We start from the raw sequence: 20,055 nt of genomic DNA, 5'->3' as shown, positions 1-20,055 counted from the left end.
TTTATGTCCATATATAGTACCCCTAGTGATTCAAGAGGCAAAATATTCTTTGAGTTGTTGTTATACCTGTGACACTGTGATAACTACAGTAGCCATTACTTTCTTTACGACAATGTATACATGTACAAAGAGGCTGTTGGGGAAATTCTTACACAGGGACACTCAAAGTCAGTCTTAATATGAGTCATTGTTTATTGTCAGCATGCTGGAGAGGTTCCAACCAACTCAATGCACCATAGTACACATGTCAAGCAGGAGCTCTGCTTGGGCAGTCCCAGCAGTTGTCTTATATACGGCTATACACATATAACATAATTCATTAATCATTACCGTTTCATTCATGTGACAGACCAATACCTCACGAGGTACTGTTCTCAAAATAAGGTCTGGGCATACTGCCAAATTGCAGCTACCGATAGTGAGGATTTGTTCAGTCAGCCACTTGCATGAACACAGAAATTGGTTTATAGAACAGCACATGAATAGAACATGAATAGAAGAAAAGCACTAACGTTAAAATTGCCATTACAAAGGCAGTCCCCACCTTTGCCAGGATGTTAAGGATGTTGCTCTGGGTGGCCATTCCACCAGAGCAACAGAACAGCCACCAACTCCCTGAGACAAATCAAATGCTCCTTTCGACCTGCATCCTGTGGTGCCTCACAGAGACTGGATAACAGCCAGCAACACTGCCCCCACACCACTCTCCACCACTTCTCTCCCAGGAACTGCATGCAGATACACTGAGCTATGCCCAAACTGTACACAGTCAGAGGCCCAATGCAGATTTGGGAGTCACACTGCCCTCCGCACCGCCCTCCTCAATTCCCGCCACAACTTCTCTCCCAGACTAGTTTTGGTTACCCTCCCTGCTCCCATCATCAGGACAGGCCGAGACACTCCTGCCCCCCATGGAAGCCCCAACCCTGCAACATGAGCCACACCAAGGCCTCGTGTGCACACCCAGAATGCAGCACTGGCAGCCACTCCAGTCCTCTGTAGCAGCTCCACTCCTTTGGTGGGAGCTTCATCTGGGTGGACTGAGCTCTGTCAACACTGCTCTCCCAGTTCCCGGCCCAGCCCCTGCATACAGGGACTTATGGGACGACTGCCAAATGCTCCGTTTGTTCAGCTCACGCTGTTGCCTGGGGCCTTGGCAAAGTCTCAGCTCACTCAACAAATAGCTGCAGATGACCCGTTGCCTGTTAGCTCTTATGGGACTAAGCTGAATACGCCCTCTGACTTTAAATCTCGTAGGGGGCTTGGGCTAATGCGCCTAAATGTGCAAAATATGATTTAAAAAATGGACACAATTGACATTTGAGTACAAGACTAGTGACATTCTGGTTCTCTCTGAAACATGGTTAAATGGTTCTGTCTCTGATAAAGACATTGAAGTAAATTATTATAATGTATTTAGATGTGACAGATTACAAAAGGGGGAGTGGCCATATGTAAAATCTAACTCAAGGTGTCATAAGAAAAAATGTTCCCCCCTCCCCAACATAAAAAAATATTTTCACTTGACCCACCCCTTTTACTGTAAGATACATTTAACACCCTCCCCCCTCATAGTATGAACTAAAAATAATGTTAATGACCACAAGTAACAATAACTGCAGTGACCCTGTGTTCATAAATGTTGATACTTGCCCCTTCAGAATACTTTTGTAGAACAGTTGATGCCATGCAGGGCTACTAGGACTGACCCCATTTTGGTCAACTGAGATTTCTCTGGGTTGAAAGGTCTCAAATATACAGTACCAGTCAAAAGTTTGGACACACCTACTCATTCAAGGGTTTTCCTTTATTTTTTTACATTTTTTTTTACATTGTAGAATCAATGTGAAGATATCAAAACTATGAAATAACAAATATGGAATCATGTAGTAACCAAAATAGTGTTAAAGAATTCTAAATATATTTTAGAATTTAGATTCTTCAAAGTAGCCACCCTTTGCCTTGATGACAGCTTTGCGCATTCTCTCAACCAGCTTCACCTGGAATGCTTTTCTGAGCACTTGTTGGCTGCTTTTCCTTCATGCTGCGGTCCAGCTCATCCCAAACCATCTCAATTGGGTTGAGGTCAAAAACATCCTGTGGCGGACTGCAATAGCATCGAATAGTCCCCGCGATATGCAACTGTTCAAGGAAGTCAGGATCCAATACACAAGTCAGTCAGGAAAGCAAAGGCTAGCTTTTTCAAACAGAAATTTGCATCCTGTAGCTCTAACTCCAAAAGGTTTTGGGACACTGTAAAGTCCATGGAGAACAAGAGCACCTCCTCCCAGCTACCCACTGCACTGAGGCTAGGTAACAAGGTCACCACCGAAAAATCCATGATAATCGAACATTTCAAGAAGCATTTCTCTACAGCTGGCCATGCTTTCCTCCTGGCTACCCCGGCCAACAGCTCCCCCCCTCCCCCTTGCAGCTACTTGCCCGAGCCTCCCCAGCTTCTCCTTCACCCAAATCCAGATAGCAGATGTTCTGAAAGAGCTGCAAAACCTGGACCCGTACAAATCAGCTGGGCTAGACAATCTGGACCCTCTCTTTCTAAAACTATCTGCTGCCATTGTTGCAACCCCTATTACCAGTCTGTTCAACCTCTCTTTCGTATCGCCCGAGATCCCTAAAGATTGGAAAGCTGCTGCGGTCATCCCCCTCTTCAAAGGGGGTGACACTCTAGACCCAAACTGTTATAGATTTATATCCATCCTGCCCTGCCTCTCTAGATTCTTCGAAAGCCAAGTTAATAAACAGATCACTGACCATTTCGAATCCCACCGTACCTTCTCCACTGTGCAATCCGGTTTCCGAGCTGGTCACGGGTGCACGTCAGCCACGCTCAAGGTACTAAATGATATCATAACCGTCATCGATAAAAGACAGTACTGTACAGCCGTCTTCAAGGCTTTTGACTCTCAATCACCGTATTCTTATTGGCAGACTCAATAGCCTTGGTTTCTCATATGACTTCCTCGCCTGGTTCACCAACTACTTTGCAGACAGAGTTCAGTGTGTCAAATCGGAGGGTCTGTTGTCCGGACCGCTGGCAGTCTCTATGGGGGTACCACAGGGTTCAATTCTCAGACCGACTCTTTTCTCTGTATATATCAATGATGTCGCTCTTGCTGCGGGTGATTCCCTGATCCACCTCAACGCAGACGACACCATTCTGTATACTTCTGGCCCTTATTTGGACGCTGTGTTAACTAACCTCCAAACAAGCTTCAATGCCATACAGCACTCCTTCCGTGGCCTCCAACTGCTCTTAAACGCTAGAAAAACCAACTCTTGTTTATTCCATGTTTAACTCTGTGTTGTTGTTTGTGTCGCACTGCTTTGCTAGCTTACCTGGTAAAATAAAGGTGAAATAAAAAAATTAAAAGGTTGGGTGATTGTGGAGGCCAGGTCATCTGATGCAGCACTCAATTCGACCATGAAGGCCTGATTCACTCAGTCTCCTCTGAACAGTTGATGTTGAGATGTGTCTGTTACTTGAACGCGGTGAAGCATTTATTTGGGCTGCAATCTGAGGTGCAGTTATTATAAGTTATAATAACCTATCCTCTCCCGCAGAGGTAACTCTGGGTCTTCCTTTCCTGTGGCAGTCCTCATGAAAGCCAGTTTCATCAAAGTGCTTGATAGTTTTTGCGACTGCCTCAGTTCAAAGTTCTTTACATTTTCCAGATTGACTGACCTTCTTGTTTTAAAGTAATGATGAACTGTCATTTCTCTTTGCTTATATGAGCTGTTCTTGCCATAATATGGACTTGGTATTTTACCAAATAGGGCTATCAAGTGTATACCCACCCTACCTTGTCACAAAACAACTGATTGACTTAAATGCATTGAGAAGGAAAGAAATTCCATAAATTAAATTTTAACAAGGCACAACTGTTAATTGAAATGCATTTCAGGTGACTACCTCATGAAGCTGGTTGAGAGAATGCCAAGACTGTGCAAAGCTGTCATCAAGGCAAATGGTGGCTACTTTGAAGAATCTCACATATAAAATATATTTTTTATTTGTTTAACACTTTTTGGTTAATACATGATTCCGTATGTGTTATTTTATAGTTTTGATGTCTTCAATATTATTCGACACAGTATAAAAAAGTCAAAATAAAGAAAAACCCTTGAATAAGTAGGTGTCCAAACATTTGACTGGTACTGTATTTTTCTTTTCATGGTACACAAGACACCCATGTGATTCGCGCCTGTCTCAGTGGACTAATCAATTTCTGAGGCTACGGGATGGGACAGTCCATCACTCTAAATTCCCTGTCTTAGGTCAGTTAGGATCACCACTTTATTTTAAGAATGTGAAATGTCAGAATAATTAGTAGAGAGAATGATTTATTTCAGGTTTTATTTCTTTCATCACATTCCCAGTGGGTCAGAAGTTACACTCAATTAGTATTTGGTAGCATTGCATTTAAATGGTTTAACTTGGGTCAAACGCTTGGGGTAGCCTTCCACAATAAGTTGGGTGAATTTTGGCCCATTCCTCCTGACAGAGCTGGTGTAACTGAATCAGGTTTGTAGGCCTCCTTGCTCGCACACACCTTTCAGTTCTGCCCACACATTTTCTATGGGATTGAGGTCAGGGCTTTGTGCTGGCCACTCCAGTACCTTGACTTTGTTGTCCTTAAGCTATTTTGCCACAACTTTGGAAGTATGCTCGGGGTCATTGTCAATTTGGAAGACCCATTTGCGACCAAGCTTTAACTTCCTGACAGACGTCTTGAGATTGTTGGTCCCATATATATACCCCTTAATTTCCCTTCCTTGTGATGCCATCTATTTTGTGAAGTGCACCAGTCCCTCCTGCAGCAAAGGACCCCCACAACATGATGCTCCCCGTGCTTCACGGTTGGGAGGCGTTTCTTTGGCTTGCAAGTCTCCCCCTATTTCCTCCAAACATAACGATGGTCATTATGGCTAAACAGTTCTATTTTTGTTTCATCAGACCAGAGGATATTTCTCCAAACAGTATGATGTTTGTCCCCGTGTGCAGTTTTATGGCGGTTTCGGAGATGTGGCTTCTTCCTTGCCGAGCTGCCTTTCAGGTTCTGTCGTGTGGCGTACAGCAGGTCAGCCACCAGGGGGAGACTTGTCGAGGCCTGGTGACAGACAGTGTATTAGTCACGAGGCGATGGCTCCATCTGCTGGATGTGCCAGGTCTCGACGGGTTCTCTGGCCAGGACTAATTGGCGCTGATTGGGAGTTGGTGAGTAATAAAGGGCTGATTGCTCACCAGCTGTGCAAGGCCCATAAAGCTGCCAGAAGGGCAGAACAATGGTGCAACTTGGGTTGTAAAATTCCTGGAACTTTCAATATATTCTGTGTTTTTGCTGAAATCCCGGTGGGAGGATTATTGTTAAATGAAATGAATTATGGAGGACATCCAGGTGGTTGAGAGCCTCACTGCTGAAGTCACCCACCACGATGCTTCTGTTTCTCATCTCCTTTCTTCATCCTTCTTCACACTCCAACCCCCCCATCCCAACCTGACCTGCCCCCACCCCGAACCAATCTATTTTGGTTTTCAGTAAACTTTTTGTTGCATTTCATTTGAATGTGTTTTGAATCTCCATTGTAACCACAATATAATTATGTCTACTGAGGGTCACTTTCATAGTCACTTTACAGACATGGAATTATCATCAAATGTCATAGAATGCAACCACAAATGTGGGGGTTTAGCAGTTCAACTTCAGTACTCGTCAATAAATCAATGTAAGACCACTCTGATTATCTTAAAGGTCCAATGTAAGACCACTCTGATTATCTTAAAGGTCCAATGTAAGACCACTCTGATTATCTTAAAGGTCCAATGTAAGACCACTCTGATTATCTTAAAGGTCCAATGTAAGACCACTCTGATTATCTTAAAGGTCCAATGTAAGACCACTCTGATTATCTTAAAGGTCCAATGTAAGACCACTCTGATTATCTTAAAGGTCCAACGTAAGACCACTCTGATTATCTTAAAGGTCCAATGTAAGACCACTCTGATTATCTTAAAGGTCCAATGTAAGACCACTCTGATTATCTTAAAGGTCCAATGTAAGACCACTCTGATTATCTTAAAGGTCCAACGTAAGACCACTCTGATTATCTTAAAGGTCCAATGTAAGACCACTCTGATTATCTTAAAGGTCCAACGTAAGACAACTCTGATTATCTTAAAGGTCCAATGTAAGACCACTCTGATTATCTTAAAGGTCCAACGTAAGACCACTCTGATTATCTTAAAGGTCCAACGTAAGACCACTCTGATTATCTTAAAGGTCCAACGTAAGACCACTCTGATTACCTTAAAGGTCCAATGTAAGACCACTCTGATTATCTTAAAGGTCCAATGTAAGACCACTCTGATTATCTTAAAGGTCCAACGTAAGACCACTCTGATTACCTTAAAGGTCCAATGTAAGACCACTCTGATTACCTTAAAGGTCCAATGTAAGACCACTCTGATTATCTTAAAGGTCCAATGTAAGACCACTCTGATTATCTTAAAGGTCCAATGTAAGACCACTCTGATTATCTTAAAGGTCCAATGTAAGACCACTCTGATTACCTTAAAGGTCCAATGTAAGACCACTCTGATTACCTTAAAGGTCCAATGTAAGACCACTCTGATTACCTTAAAGGTCCAATGTAAGACCACTCTGATTATCTTAAAGGTCCAATGTAAGACCACTCTGATTACCTTAAAGGTCCAATGTAAGAGAACTCTGATTATCTTAAAGGTCCAATGTAAGACCACTCTGATTATCTTAAAGGTCCAACGTAAGACCACTCTGATTATCTTAAAGGTCCAATGTAAGACCACTCTGATTATCTTAAAGGTCCAATGTAAGACCACTCTGATTACCTTAAAGGTCCAACGTAAGACCACTGATTATCTTAAAGGTCCAATGTAAGACCACTCTGATTATCTTAAAGGTCCAACGTAAGACCACTCTGATTATCTTAAAGGTCCAATGTAAGACCACTCTGATTACCTTAAAGGTCCAATGTAAGACCACTCTGATTATCTTAAAGGTCCAATGTAAGACCACTCTGATTATCTTAAAGGTCCAATGTAAGACCACTCTGATTATCTTAAAGGTCCAATGTAAGACCACTCTGATTATCTTAAAGGTCCAACGTAAGACCTTTTCACAATATCAAATAATTTCTGATAACAGTTATGTGCCTTATTATAATTGTTTCAATTAAAACGTTTTTTTTAAACAATTATGCAACAATTATGCTAGGAGTGGCCTGAGTAGGAGAAGAAAACTGAAAACGACCTGTTATTGGCAGAGAGTTTGGAACTGTCTTATTTATTGGTCTATTAACTCGTTTACCGTTTGGTGACGTCACTAGCCAGGCCAAAACTCCATCCCACCAAAACAGGTAGAAATTGCAGGCGGTCTTTTAAAACAGCTCTTACACTGAAGGGGCATTATTTAAATTTTCACACCTGCACAATTTTATACTCCAACCATTTATTGTGGAAATATATATAAAACATTTAAATCGCGTTTTTGACTCCGCTGAACCTTTAAAAGAAAAAAAGGATGGTGATCTGCACATCGTACACTTGAGAATACCAGGTTGGGCAAAACAATGAATCAGGTGGCAATGCAACCATGCTTTCAGTAGGACAGCTTTTTCTGGTTATAGACAGTTTTGAGGTGAGTGAATATATTAACCAGAAAAATGGCAGACTTGGAAAGTGTCTAATTTTTTTTACAATTATAATACAACCAACAGACGTTATACACGACAAGCCTACAGTTGCATTCATTGACATATTCTCATTACACCTCTCAGCAATGAGCATCAGCCTCAAGACACACACACAGAGACACACACACTATATTTCCCTGCTTTCAAACACACACACAGAAAGAGAGAGATCGTTAATTAGGTGTTTTTCATGAATTAGATACATGTATTTGTTCTTTGAGAGGGAAATCCCGTTTTACTGTACTTTCGGTTTCAATTCAGGCATTCCAGCCTGCACACATCGAACCGCAATGGCGTTACTACTTGAAGAACTTCTTACAGATATAGGAAAATATCTCACATGTTCAATATGCCTTGACATTTTCACTGATCCAGTGACTTTAACTTGTGGCCACAGTTATTGCATGAAATGTTTAGAGGATTGTCTACGTGGAAGAGCGAAGACGAAGAAGGATTGTCCCGATTGCAGAGGAAGAATTCAACCAGGTTCTAAACTGTATAAAAATGTTACACTTTGTAACATCGTGGATGTTCATTACAACCATAAACGTTTTGCATCCACTGAAGAATGTACAAAAGGACATGAAATGGAAGCAGTAAGTTATTATATATATATATATATATTTAAAATGAACAGACTAGGCTTATTGACTCCTGTCACGATCAACGTCGCTACATAATAACACGCTATTTTAAATAGGAATGAATCAGGTTGGAGGATTCACTTTTTATATTTTACCATAAACAAGTGCACAACTGTAAATAACTTTATACTAGTTATCAAATAGTATAAATAGTTTAATTGTATTATATGATATTACATTATATAATTGTCAGGACTTCAATAAGGATAAAGCTGAAGAATGTGTGGCCTCACACTCACAACAGACTGATGTCAACAGACCATCTGAGCTAAGAGGTACTATACAACAGCAACAGGTAAACTTTCCCGATACAGTATTTACAGTAGGCTACAACTTCCTCCTTAGTCGGTATTCTTTTTTAAAGATTATATTTTTTAAAGATAATTTTCATGCTCCTGTGTTGTGTTATCTTGTCATATAGATGGAGGACCCTGTTGTTATAAATGACACAAGCTCAGAAGTGACAGATGACCGGTGTCCTGATGTAACAGCCTCCCATGATGGCCGGGTTCAGGAGTTGCCCATCTCCCCTCCCTCAAATGACAGATACAGTGCTGAAGGTAGACTGTAGAATTTGTCCTATTCTCGAGCCTCATTTGAATATTACTCCTTATAATGTACTGAATACTCTAAATATAATGTGCTATTTTCACCAATCAACCACTAGATGGGGTAGCCTATATACAGTTTAGCCATTCAACGATATCTGTGTCCCCAGTCCACCTGACTGTGCTGCTGCTCCAGTTTCAACTGTTCTGCCTTATTGTTATTCGACCATGCTGGTCATTTATGAACATTTGAACATCTTGGCCATGTTCTGTTATAATCTCCACACACAGCCAGAAGAGGACTGGCCACCCCACATAGCCTGGTTCCTCTCTAGGTTTCTTCCTCAGTTTTGGCCTTTCTAGGGAGTTTTTCCTAGCCACCGTGCTTCTACACCTGCGTTGCTTGCTTGTTTGGGGTTTTAGGCTGGGTTTCTGTACAGCACTTTGAGATATCAGCTGATGTACGAAGGGCTATATAAATACATTTTATTTGATTTTGATTTGATTAGAGTACATCAGATACCAGTGGTGTAAAGTACTTGAATAAAAATACTAGCAGGACAGGAAAATGGTCGAATTCACACATTTATCAAGAAAACAAACCAGGTCATCCCTACTGCCTCTGATCTGGTGGACTCGCTAAACACATACTTTGTTTGTAAATGACGTTGGAGTGTGCCCCTAGCTATCCGTAATTTAAAAACAAAAAAATTGTGATGTCTAGTTGGCTTAATATAAAGAATTTGACATGATTTATACTTTTACTTTTGATACTAAAGTATATTTTAGCAATTACTATTAATTTTGATACTTCAGTATATTTAAAACCAAATAATTAGACTTTTACTCAAGTAGTATTTTACTGGGTGACTTTCACTTTTACTTCAGTAATTTTTTATTAAAGGAAAACTCCACCCAAAAACTATCTTTTGGTATTTGCAAAATGCATCATACAGGGATGATTTCTGTATTTGCTGACAAGCAAAACATTGCCGGACTTTGTCAACAATGAACTAATGAAACAAATACCAAAATATAGTTTTTGGGTGAAATTTTCCTTTAAGGTATCTTTACTTTTACTCAAGTATGACAGTTAGGTACTTTTCTCCATCATGGTCATATACAATAGGCTGAAAACTTTAGTACATTCATCTAATGACTTCAAGCTAACATTTTGTCCATATCTGGCCATGTCTGTCAGCAGGCTTCGCCCCTCCACCCCATCCCCTGCCTGGGGCCAGCTTCTCCTGGCTCACCTTCAACCCAGCCCAGGGCCACAGGTGCCTGACCTTCCTACCCAATGAGCATAAAGTGGTGACCAAGAGGACGTCCTCTGCATGCCACGACGGCCGCTTTGACATCAGCCAGTGGATGGCGGAGCAGGAGTTCAGAGAAGGCTGCCACTATTGGGACGTGGATACGTCGGCGAGCGTGGGCTGGGCTGTCGGGGTTTCCTACCCCAGCATTGGCCGCAGAGATCAGCTGGGTCGCACAGCCAACTCCTGGTGCCTGGAGTGGAGCAGGGACAAGCTGTGCTACTGGCACGATAACATAGGGGTGTTTATCAAACATGGCTGCCCCAGTATTGTTAGACTGGCTCTGGATGTGACGAATGGGATCTTGTTGTTTTATAGCCTGTCTGACAGTCAGACTCTGCTGCATTGTGTGGAGGAGGGATTCACAGAGCCAGTGAGGCCAGTCTTCTGGCTGTTTGGGCTGAAGCTAAACAATGCTCTGTCCTTTCCTCCTTGGGTGTCATAAGGTGATGTGAGGATGGGGACAACATAAAGAGTTGTCTGTTTATCAATGAGATAAATAAAAACAATTTTTTAGTAATGAATATATTTAGCACAATATTCCTATTAGATGTCAAAATAAAATGACAATCACCTATATGTTTGTATGTTGCTTTTTTATTTCACCCAAAGAATGTATGGAGTTTTGCGTTGTTGTAGTAGCTGTACAATATTTGTCCCCTCGCGCGCCTCGTTGGAGGCGGGTCGTAACTTCAGGTTCAGGCTAGCTTGCGCGGTCGTATCATTCAAGTTTGCGTGCAGAAGAATGACTAATAATATCACTGTCGACAGGAGCATCTAAGATTTATGTCTGAGAGGTTAATTGTTTCAAAGGAGCCGTTCGTTAATATCGTTCAGTGCAGGGTATTTACTACGAACGCAGCGCGGTGTCAGTTAGGTTTATGTTGGTGAAGCTCAACTGGGAAAATGCAAACGTAAGCCAGGCCAGATAGCTGAACGCTGGCTGGCTGTAATTCAACCACACGAGAGCATAAATGATTTCATGAACGAATTTGCAGAGTTGGTCTTCAACAGTGGTGAAGATGCGGAAGGACGTCAGAATATTACTGGTGGGAGAGCGTAAGTGGATTTGTTTTGGTCTACTTTGTAGTTATGTTTTACTGTCGAGCCCGAACCTGCATGCATGACAGACAGCTGGAGGAGCGCGTGATGCTGATGAAAGGACTCGGGAGGAGTAAAGTTATCTAGCTAGCTGTGTTCCACTAGGTTCATCCAGTTTTAAAGCGAACGTTACACTACCACACACCATGATGTTAATTAACTACACTACTAGTAGTGTCATAACATAGTTATCTAGCTAGTATCCTAAGCCATTTGATGTTTAGATCCAGTTCACATTGGCTATTTACCATCTGAATTTGATGTTGACTGCCTGTCCACATGACATGTTTGTCCTATGAAAGCATGGATTTCCTTTGCTATCGAAGCAATTTGCTCTAGCTAAATGTCAGCTTTAGTTGATGTGTTCAAAACATTCACTCTGACTCACCTAGGCAGCATCTGTCCACTTTAAAGATACTCTTGGCCATGTAGCTTATGTGGACACCCCTTCAAATGAGTGGATTTGGTTATTTCAGCCACACCCTTTGCTGACAGGTGAATAAAATCAAGCACACAGCCATACAATCTCCATAGACAAACATTGGCAGTAGAATGGCCTATTCTGAAGTGGTAGGCCACACAAGCTCTCAGCACGGGACCGCCGAGGGTTGAAGAGCGTGAACATCTTCTGTCCTCAGTTGCAACACTCACTACCGTGTTCCAAACTGCCTCTGCAAGCAATGTCGGCACAAGAGCTGTTTGTCGGGAGCTTCATGAAAGGGGTTTCCATGGCCGAGCAGCCGCACACAAGCCTAAGATCACCATGCGCAATACCAAGCGTCGACTGGACTGGTATAAAGCTCGCCACCATTGGACTATGAAGCAGTGGAAACGTGTTCTCTGGAGTGATAAATCACCATCTGGCAGTCCCACGGTCGAATCTGGGTAGTGCCAACTGTAAAGTTTGGTGGAGGAGGAATAATGGTCTGGGGCTGTTTTTCATGGTTTGGGCTATGGAGTTCCAGTGAAGGGAAATCTTAACGCTACAGCATAAAATGACATTCTAGACCAGTCCTGGGGATTATTTTCCATGCAGGGCAACATTAGAATATATTTTTGCCATTGCATACCAGAATCATATTACAGGATTATACATCATGTGTATGACTGTTGACAGATATATCTACTGTAAATCACATCCAGATATGCTACTTAACTTTTTTAACATGCACAGACATAAACCACATTCATGTTCTCCTTTTGGTAGGTATTTTCATTATTAAACATGCAATGAACTACACGGAGGGAAAAGTACACTGTGCATTCAGCACCACGGACAGAACTCTTGTTAACGGGTATGCACAAAAACACGAGAGTGAGAGCTCAACATTACATTTAAACTACTCAATCAGTGTGAGGAGTGGAGTCTCTGATGGGCTTTGACTAGAACAGTGAAGTCAGGTATAGTTTCTGACCTTGCTATGCGCAGGATGGCTCAGAGGTGAGAGTCGGTAAGAGATGATCTGTGCCGCCTTGACTTGTATATTTCATCACTGAAAATGTCTGTTCACATACAGAGGTTGACCCAAACAGTACAAACACCTTCTGAGCATGACTCCTAATCTTCGGAAGGTTTTGTTCATCAAGAGATTCATAGAACCTCGTCAGTGACATTGTTCTGAATAGTTCTCCAATCACTGCATCAGACTGAAGATCGATAAGCTCAAGTTGCAGGGCAGTGGGAGCGTTATCCACATTGAAGGTGAAAGGAGAGGAAATCAACAGCATGTCATTTTCCAACACTTTGAAATCCTCAAAACGACCAGAACTCACTTTTCAAATCGCGCAGCAGCGATGTATAACGTAACTTCTCCTGCTGGTCATCTGATAGGGAACAGACTAGTAGTGTTGGAAGGTGGGTGAGATTGTTGGCTTCTACTTGGTGGGTCAGGAGGAGTACTTTTCCCTTGAAGGCTTTGTCAATGTACACTCTACAGTCATTGTCTACTTTTCTTTGAAAAAAAATGTTTGCGCTATTTCTAGCTAGCTACTATTTGTAACTGTGATGTGTCAGCCTGTCATTCACTGTCTGTCCTCGTGCAGTTATTTATACATGCCTTCAAAATAAATGTCCAACAAGCGGTAGGAGTTAAATCATTAAACAAAGGCAAGTATACATTGGGCTTTTAATTTGAATAACAAATACGTTTTTCAAAATCTTTGATCTGAGCATGATTCCCTTCCAACTCTGTGGCAACAGTTTGGGGAAGGCCCTTTTCTTTTTCAGCATGACAATGCCCCTGTGCACAAAGCGAGGTCCATACAGAAATGGTTTGTCGAGATCGGTGTGGAAGAACTTGACTGGCCTGCGCAGATCCCTGACCTCAACCGCATCGAACACTAATGCTCTTGTGGCTGAATGGAAGCAAGTCCCCGCAGCAATGTTCCAACATATAGTGGAAAGCCTTCCCAAAAGAGTGGAGGCCGTTATAGCAGCAGCGGGGGGGAGCAATTCCGTATTAATGCCCATGATTTTGGAATGAGATGTTCGACAAGCAGGTGTCCACATACTTTTGGCAATGTGTATGATTCTCTCTACATTTACATTTACATTTAAGTCATTTAGCAGACGCTCTTATCCTAATAACAGGGTTTCTTATACAGTGCCTTCGGAAAGTATTAAGACCCCTAGGCTTTTTCCACTTTTTGTTAGGTTACAGCCTTATTGTAAAATGGATTAAATAAAACATTATCAGCAATCTCCACAGAATACCCAATAATGACAAAATGAAAACAGGTTTTTAGAAATGTTAGCAAATTTATTAAAAATAAAAAACACCTTATTTACATAAGTATTCAGACCCTTTGCATTGAAATTGAGCTCAGGTGCAACCTGTTTCCATTGATTATGGAATGGAGATTATATGTTTCTACAACTTGATTGGAGTCCGCCTGTGTTTAAATTCAATTGATTGGATATGATTTGGAAAGGTACACGCCTGTCTACACCACAGTTAACAGTGCATGTCAGAGCAAAAACCATGCTATGAGGCCAAAGGAATTATCCGTAGAGCTCTGAGACATGATTGTGTTGAGGCACAGATCTGGGGAAGAGTACCAAAACATTTCTGCAGCATGGAAGGTCCCCAAGAACACAGTGGCCACCAAGACTCTTCCTAGAGCTGGCCACCCGGCCAAGCTGATCAATCAGGGGAGAAGGGCCTTGGTTAGGGAGGTGACCAAGAACCCGATGGTCACTCTGACAGAGCTCCAGAGTTCCTCTGTGGAAATGGTTGTCCTTCTGGAAGGTTTTCCCATCTCTGCAGCACTCCACCAATTAGACCTTTATGGTAGAGTGGCCAGACGGAAGCCACTCATTAGTAAAAGGCACATGACCGCCCGCTTGGAGTTTGCCAAAAGGCACCTAAACACTCAGACCATGAGAAACCAGATTCTCTGGTGTGATGAAACCAAGATTGAACTCTTTGGCTTGAATGCCATGCATCACGTCTGGAGGAAACCTGGCACCATCCCTACGGTGAAGCATCATGCTGTGGGGATGTTTTTCAGCGGCAGGGACTGGGAGACTAGTCAGGATCTAGGCAAAGATGACCGGTGCAAAGTACATGGGAGATCCTTGATGAAAACCTGCTCTAGAGCGCTCAGGACCTCAGACTGGGGCAAAGGTTTACCTTCCAACAGGACAACGACCCTAATCACACAGCCAAGACAACGCAGGAGTGGCTTCGGGACAAGTCTCTGAATGTCCTTGATTGGCCCAGCCAGAGCCCGGACTTGAACCTGATCAAACATCTCTGGAGAGACCTGAAAATAGCTGTGCAGCAACGCTCCCCATACAGAGCTTGATAGGATCTGCAGAGAAGAATGGGAGAAACTCCCCAAATACAGGTGTGCCAAGCTTTAGGGTCATAACCAAGAAGACTCAAAGCTCTAATTGCTGCCAAAGGTGCTTCAACAAAGTACTGAGTAAAGGGTCTGAATACTTACAGGTGAAGTCGGAAGTTTACATACACCTTAGCCAAATACATTTAAACTCAGTTTTTCACAATTACTGACATTTGATCAAAAGATTCCCTGTCATAGGTCAGTTAGGCTCACCACTTTATTTAAAGAATGTGAAATATCAGAATAATGGTAGAGAGAGTGATTTATTTCAGCTTTTATTTATTTCACCACATTCCCAGTGGGTCAGAAGTTACACTCAATTAGTATTTGATAGCATTGCCTTTAACTTCTTGGCGCACCCATCACGTTAGCGGGATCATTTTCGTCAACATCCGCTGAATTGCAGAGCGCCAAATTCAAATTAAATTACAAAAAATATTTAATTTTCATGAAGTCACAAGTGCAATATAGCAAAACACTGCTTAGCTTGTTTTTAATCCACCTGGCATGTCAGATTTCAAAAAAGCTTTACAGCAAAAGCTATCCAAGCGTTTATGTAAGGACAGCAGCAAAGTAGACTGGTCATGAAAGCCAATAAAATGAATTGCTTACCTTTGATCTTCGGATGTTTGCACTCACGAGACTCCTAGTTACAAAATAAATGTTCCTTTTGTTCGAAAAATATTTTTTTTACATCCAAAAACCTTCAGAAATCAACAGGCTCGTGCAGGTCATGACGGGCAGACACAAATTCCAAATAGTATCCATAAAGTTCGTAGAAACATGTCAAACTTTTTTTTATAATCAATCCAATAATAAATAATCAATAATATTTCAACCGGACCAAGCTGTTGCGCATGCAAAACTGCTGGCACCCAGCCATCCACGGACGTGATGTGATCCTTCTCGCTCTCTTTTCAGAATAAAAGCCTGAAACTATGTCTAAAAACTGTTCACACCATGTGGAAGCCATAGGGAAAGGAATCTGGTTGATATCCCTTTAAATGGAGGGAAGGCATGCAATGGAACAGGGAGATTCGTTTCTCTTAGGCACTTCCTTGTTGGATTTTCCTCAGGTTTTCGCCTGCAATATCAGTTCTGTTATATTCACAGACAATATTTTGACAGTTTTGGAAACTTTTTAGAGTGTTTTCTATCCTAATCTGACAATTACAGTGGGGCAAAAAAGTATTTAGTCAGCCACCAATTGTGCAAGTTCTCCCACTTAAAACAATGAGAGAGGCCTGTAATTTTCATCATAGGTACACTTCAACTATGACAGACAAAATGAGAAAAAAAATCCAGAAAATCACATTGTAGCTGATGTAACTGAGTCCGGTTTGTAGGCCTCCTTGCTCGCACATGCTTTTTCAGTTCTGCCCACAAATTTTCTATGGGATTGAGGTCAGGGCTTTGTGATGGCCACTCCAATACCTTGACTTTATTACTACGTCCGGCGCCGACAGAGATGGCCGCCCCGCTTCGCGTTCCTAGGAAACTATGCAGTATTGTTTTTTTTATGTGTTATTTCTTACATTGGTACCCCAGGTAATCTTAGGTTTCATTACATACAGTCAGGAACTACTGAATATAAGAGCAACGTCAACTCACCATCATTACGACCAGGAATATGACTCTCCCGAAGCGGATCCTGTGTTTTGCCTTCCACCCAGGACAATGGATCGGATCCCACCCGTCAACCCTAAACAACGTCGCCGTAAAAGGGGCAAACGAAGCGGTCTTCTGGTCAGGCTCCGGAGACGGGCACATCGCGCACCACTCCCTAGCATGCTACTCGCCAATGTCCAGTCTCTTGACAACAAGGTTGATGAAATCCGAGCAAGGGTAGCATTCCAGAGAGACATCAGAGACTGTAACGTTCTTTGCTTCACGGAAACATGGCTCACTCGAGAGACGCGAACAGAGTCGGTGCAGCCAGCTGGTTTCTTCACGCATCGCGCCGACAGAAACAAGCATCTTTCTGGTAAGAAGAGGGGCGGGGGGGTATGCCTTATGATTAACGAAACATGGTGTGATCATAACAACATACAGGAACTCAAGTCCTTCTGTTCACCTGACTTAGAATTTCTCACTATCAAATGTCGACCGCATTATCTACCAAGGGAATTCTCTTCGATTATAATCACAGCCGTATATATTCCCCCCCAAGCAGACACATTGATGGCCCTGAACAAACTCTATTTGACTCTATGTAAACTGGAAACCACACATCCTGAGGCTGCATTCATTGTAGCTGGGGATTTTAACCAGGCTAATCTGAAAACAAGACTCCCTGAATTCTATCAGCATATTGATTGTGCTACCAGGGCTGGTAAAACCCTGGATCATTGTTATTCTAACTTCCGCGACGCATATTTTCCCCTTGCCCTCCTCTCGGAAAAGCTGACCACGACTCCATTTTGTTGCTTCCAGCCTACAGACAGAAACTAAAACAAGAAGCTCCCTCGCTCAGGTCTGTTCAACGCTGGTCCGAACAATCTGATTCCACGCTTCAAGACTGCTTCGATCACGTGGATTGGGATATATTCCGCATTGCGTCCAACAACAACATTGACGAATACGCTGTGTAATACTTCCGTCATCATGAAGTGCTTTGAGAGATTAGTCAAGGACCATATCACCTCCACCCTACCTAACACACTCCACTTTGCTTACCGCCCCAAAGACGACGCAATCGCAACCACACTGCACACTGCCCTAACCCATCTGGACAAGAGGAATACCTATGTGAGAATGCTGTTCATCAACTACAGCTCAGCATTTAACACCATAGTACCCTCCAAACTCGTCATCAAGCTCGAGACCCTGGGTCTCGACCCCACCCTGTGCAACTGGGTACTGGACTTCCTGACGGGCCGCCCCCAGGTAGTGAGGGTAGGTAACAACATCTCCACCCCAAAGATCCTCAACACTGGGGCCCCACAAGGGTATGTTCTGAGCCTTCTCCTGTACTCCCTGTTTGTGGACGACACTACAGTGGTAGGCTTGATTACCAACAATGACAAGACTGCCTACAGGGAGAAGGTGAGGGCCCTCGGAGTGTGGTGTCAGGAAAACAACCTCACACTCAACGTCAACAAAACTAAGGAGATGATTGTGGACTTCAGGAAAGGGAGGGAGCACCTCCCTTTCCACATCGACGGTACAGTGGTGGAAAGTTAAGTTCCTCGGCGTACACATTAAGGACAAACTGAATTGGTCAACCCACACAGACAGCGTTGTGAAGAAGGCCCAGCAGCGCCTCTTCGACCTCAGGAGGCTGAAGAAATTCGGCTTGTCACCAAAAGCACTCACAAACTTCTACAGATGCACAATCGAGAGCATCCTGTCGGGCTGTATCACCGCCTGGTATGGCAACTGCTCCGCTCGCAACCGTGAGGCTCTCCAGATGGTAGTAAGGTCTGCACAACGCATCACTGGGGGCAAACTACCTGCCCTCCAGGACACCTACACCACCCAATGTTACAGGAAGGCCATAAAGATCATCAAGGACAACAACCACCCGAGACACTGCCTGTTCACCCCGCTATCATCCAGAAGGCGAGGTCAGTACAGGTGCATCAAAGCTGGGACCGAGAGACTGAAAAACAGTTTCTATCTCAAGGCCATCAGACTGTTAAACAGCCACCACTAACATTGAGTGGCTACTGCCAACATACTGACTCAACTCCAGCCACTTCAATAATGGAATTGATGGAAATTGATGGAAAATGTATCACTAGCCACTTTAAACAATGCCACTTAATAGAATGTTTACATACCCTACATTACTCATCTCATATGTATATACCGTACTCTATACCATCTACTGCATCTTGCCTATGCCGTTCTGTACCATCACTCATTCATATATCTTTATGTACATATTCTTTATCCCTTTACACTTGTGTGTATAAGGTAGTAGTTGTGGAATTGCTAGGGGTAGATTACTAGTTGGTTATTACTGCATTGTCGGAACTAGAAGCACCAGCATTTCGCTACACTCGCATTAACATCTGCTAACCATGTGTATGTGACAAATAGAATTTGATTTGATTTGACTTTGTTGTTCTTAAGCCATTTTGCCACAACTTTGGAAGTATGCTTGGTGTCATTGTCCATTTTTGGAAGACCCATTTGCGACCAAGCTTTAACTTTCTGACTGATGTCTTGAGATGTTGCTTCAATATATTCACATGCAGTTGCAAACCTTAGTCTGGCTTTTTAATGGTCGTTTTGGAGCAGTGGCTTCTTCCTTGCTGAGCGGCCTTTCAGGTTATGTCGATATAGGACTTGTTTTACTGTGGATATAGATACTTTTGTACCTGTTTCCTCCAGCATCTTCACAAGGTCCTTTGCTGCTGTTCTGGGTTTGATTTGCACTTTTCACACCAAAGTACGTTCATCTCTAGGAGACAGAACCTGTATCCTTTCTGAGCGGTAAGACTGCTGTGTGGTCCCATGGTGTTTATACTTGCATACTATTGTTTGTACAGATGAACGTGGTACCTTCAGGCGTTTGGAAATTGCTCCCAAGGATGAACCAGACTGGAGGTATACACTTTTTTTCTGAGGTCTTGGCAGATTTCTTTTGATTTTCCCATGATGTCAAGCAAAGAGGCACCTAATTTGAAGGTAGGCCTTGAAATACATCCACAGGTACACCTCCAATTGACTCAAATGATGTCAATTAGCCTATCAGAAGATTCTAAATCCATGACAACATTTCCTTGAATTTTCCAAGCTGTTTAAAGGCACAGTCAACTTATTGTATGTAAACTTCTGACCCAATGGAATTGTGATACAGTGAATTTTAAGTAAAATAATCTGTCTGTCAACAATTGTTGGAAA

The 20,055-nt window shown here is 42.6% G+C and overlaps 2 protein-coding genes across 7 annotated transcripts in view; both read left to right on the top strand.

Annotated features, from left to right (window-relative positions):
* Positions 1-7,399: 7,399 nt before the first annotated feature.
* Positions 7,400-10,832, top strand: LOC118380978 (tripartite motif-containing protein 65-like). Of its 4 annotated transcripts, XM_035767934.1 has the most exons (5): positions 7,400-7,694; positions 8,147-8,345; positions 8,587-8,688; positions 8,815-8,953; positions 10,143-10,832. In XM_035767934.1, exons 2-5 carry the CDS (start codon positions 8,154-8,156, stop codon positions 10,700-10,702), a joined length of 993 nt encoding a protein of 330 aa, XP_035623827.1. In that variant the 5' UTR covers positions 7,400-7,694; positions 8,147-8,153; the 3' UTR covers positions 10,703-10,832. The 4 variants fall into 4 exon arrangements, with proteins under 4 accessions (XP_035623827.1, XP_035623828.1, XP_035623826.1 ...); XM_035767935.1 differs by lacking the exon at positions 8,147-8,345; XM_035767933.1 differs by lacking the exon at positions 7,400-7,694 and having other exon boundaries at positions 7,701-8,345; positions 10,146-10,832.
* Positions 10,833-10,924: 92 nt separating this feature from the next.
* The window catches only part of LOC118380977 (mitochondrial Rho GTPase 1-A-like), a 36,165-nt gene continuing 27,034 nt past the window's right edge, over positions 10,925-20,055 (top strand). For all 3 annotated transcript variants that reach the window (XM_052490395.1, XM_052490394.1, XM_035767931.2), the window contains exon 1: positions 10,925-11,316. In XM_052490395.1, coding sequence (XP_052346355.1) covers positions 11,280-11,316 — 37 coding nt within the window. In that variant the 5' untranslated portion in view covers positions 10,925-11,279. The remainder of the gene's footprint in view (positions 11,317-20,055) is intronic.

The sequence above is a fragment of the Oncorhynchus keta genome, chromosome 32 (genome assembly GCF_023373465.1).
Source record: "Oncorhynchus keta strain PuntledgeMale-10-30-2019 chromosome 32, Oket_V2, whole genome shotgun sequence".
Lineage (NCBI taxonomy): Eukaryota > Metazoa > Chordata > Actinopteri > Salmoniformes > Salmonidae > Oncorhynchus > Oncorhynchus keta.
The sequence above is the reverse complement of the archived record's forward strand: the minus strand, read 5'-3'. Positions and strand labels throughout refer to the sequence as shown.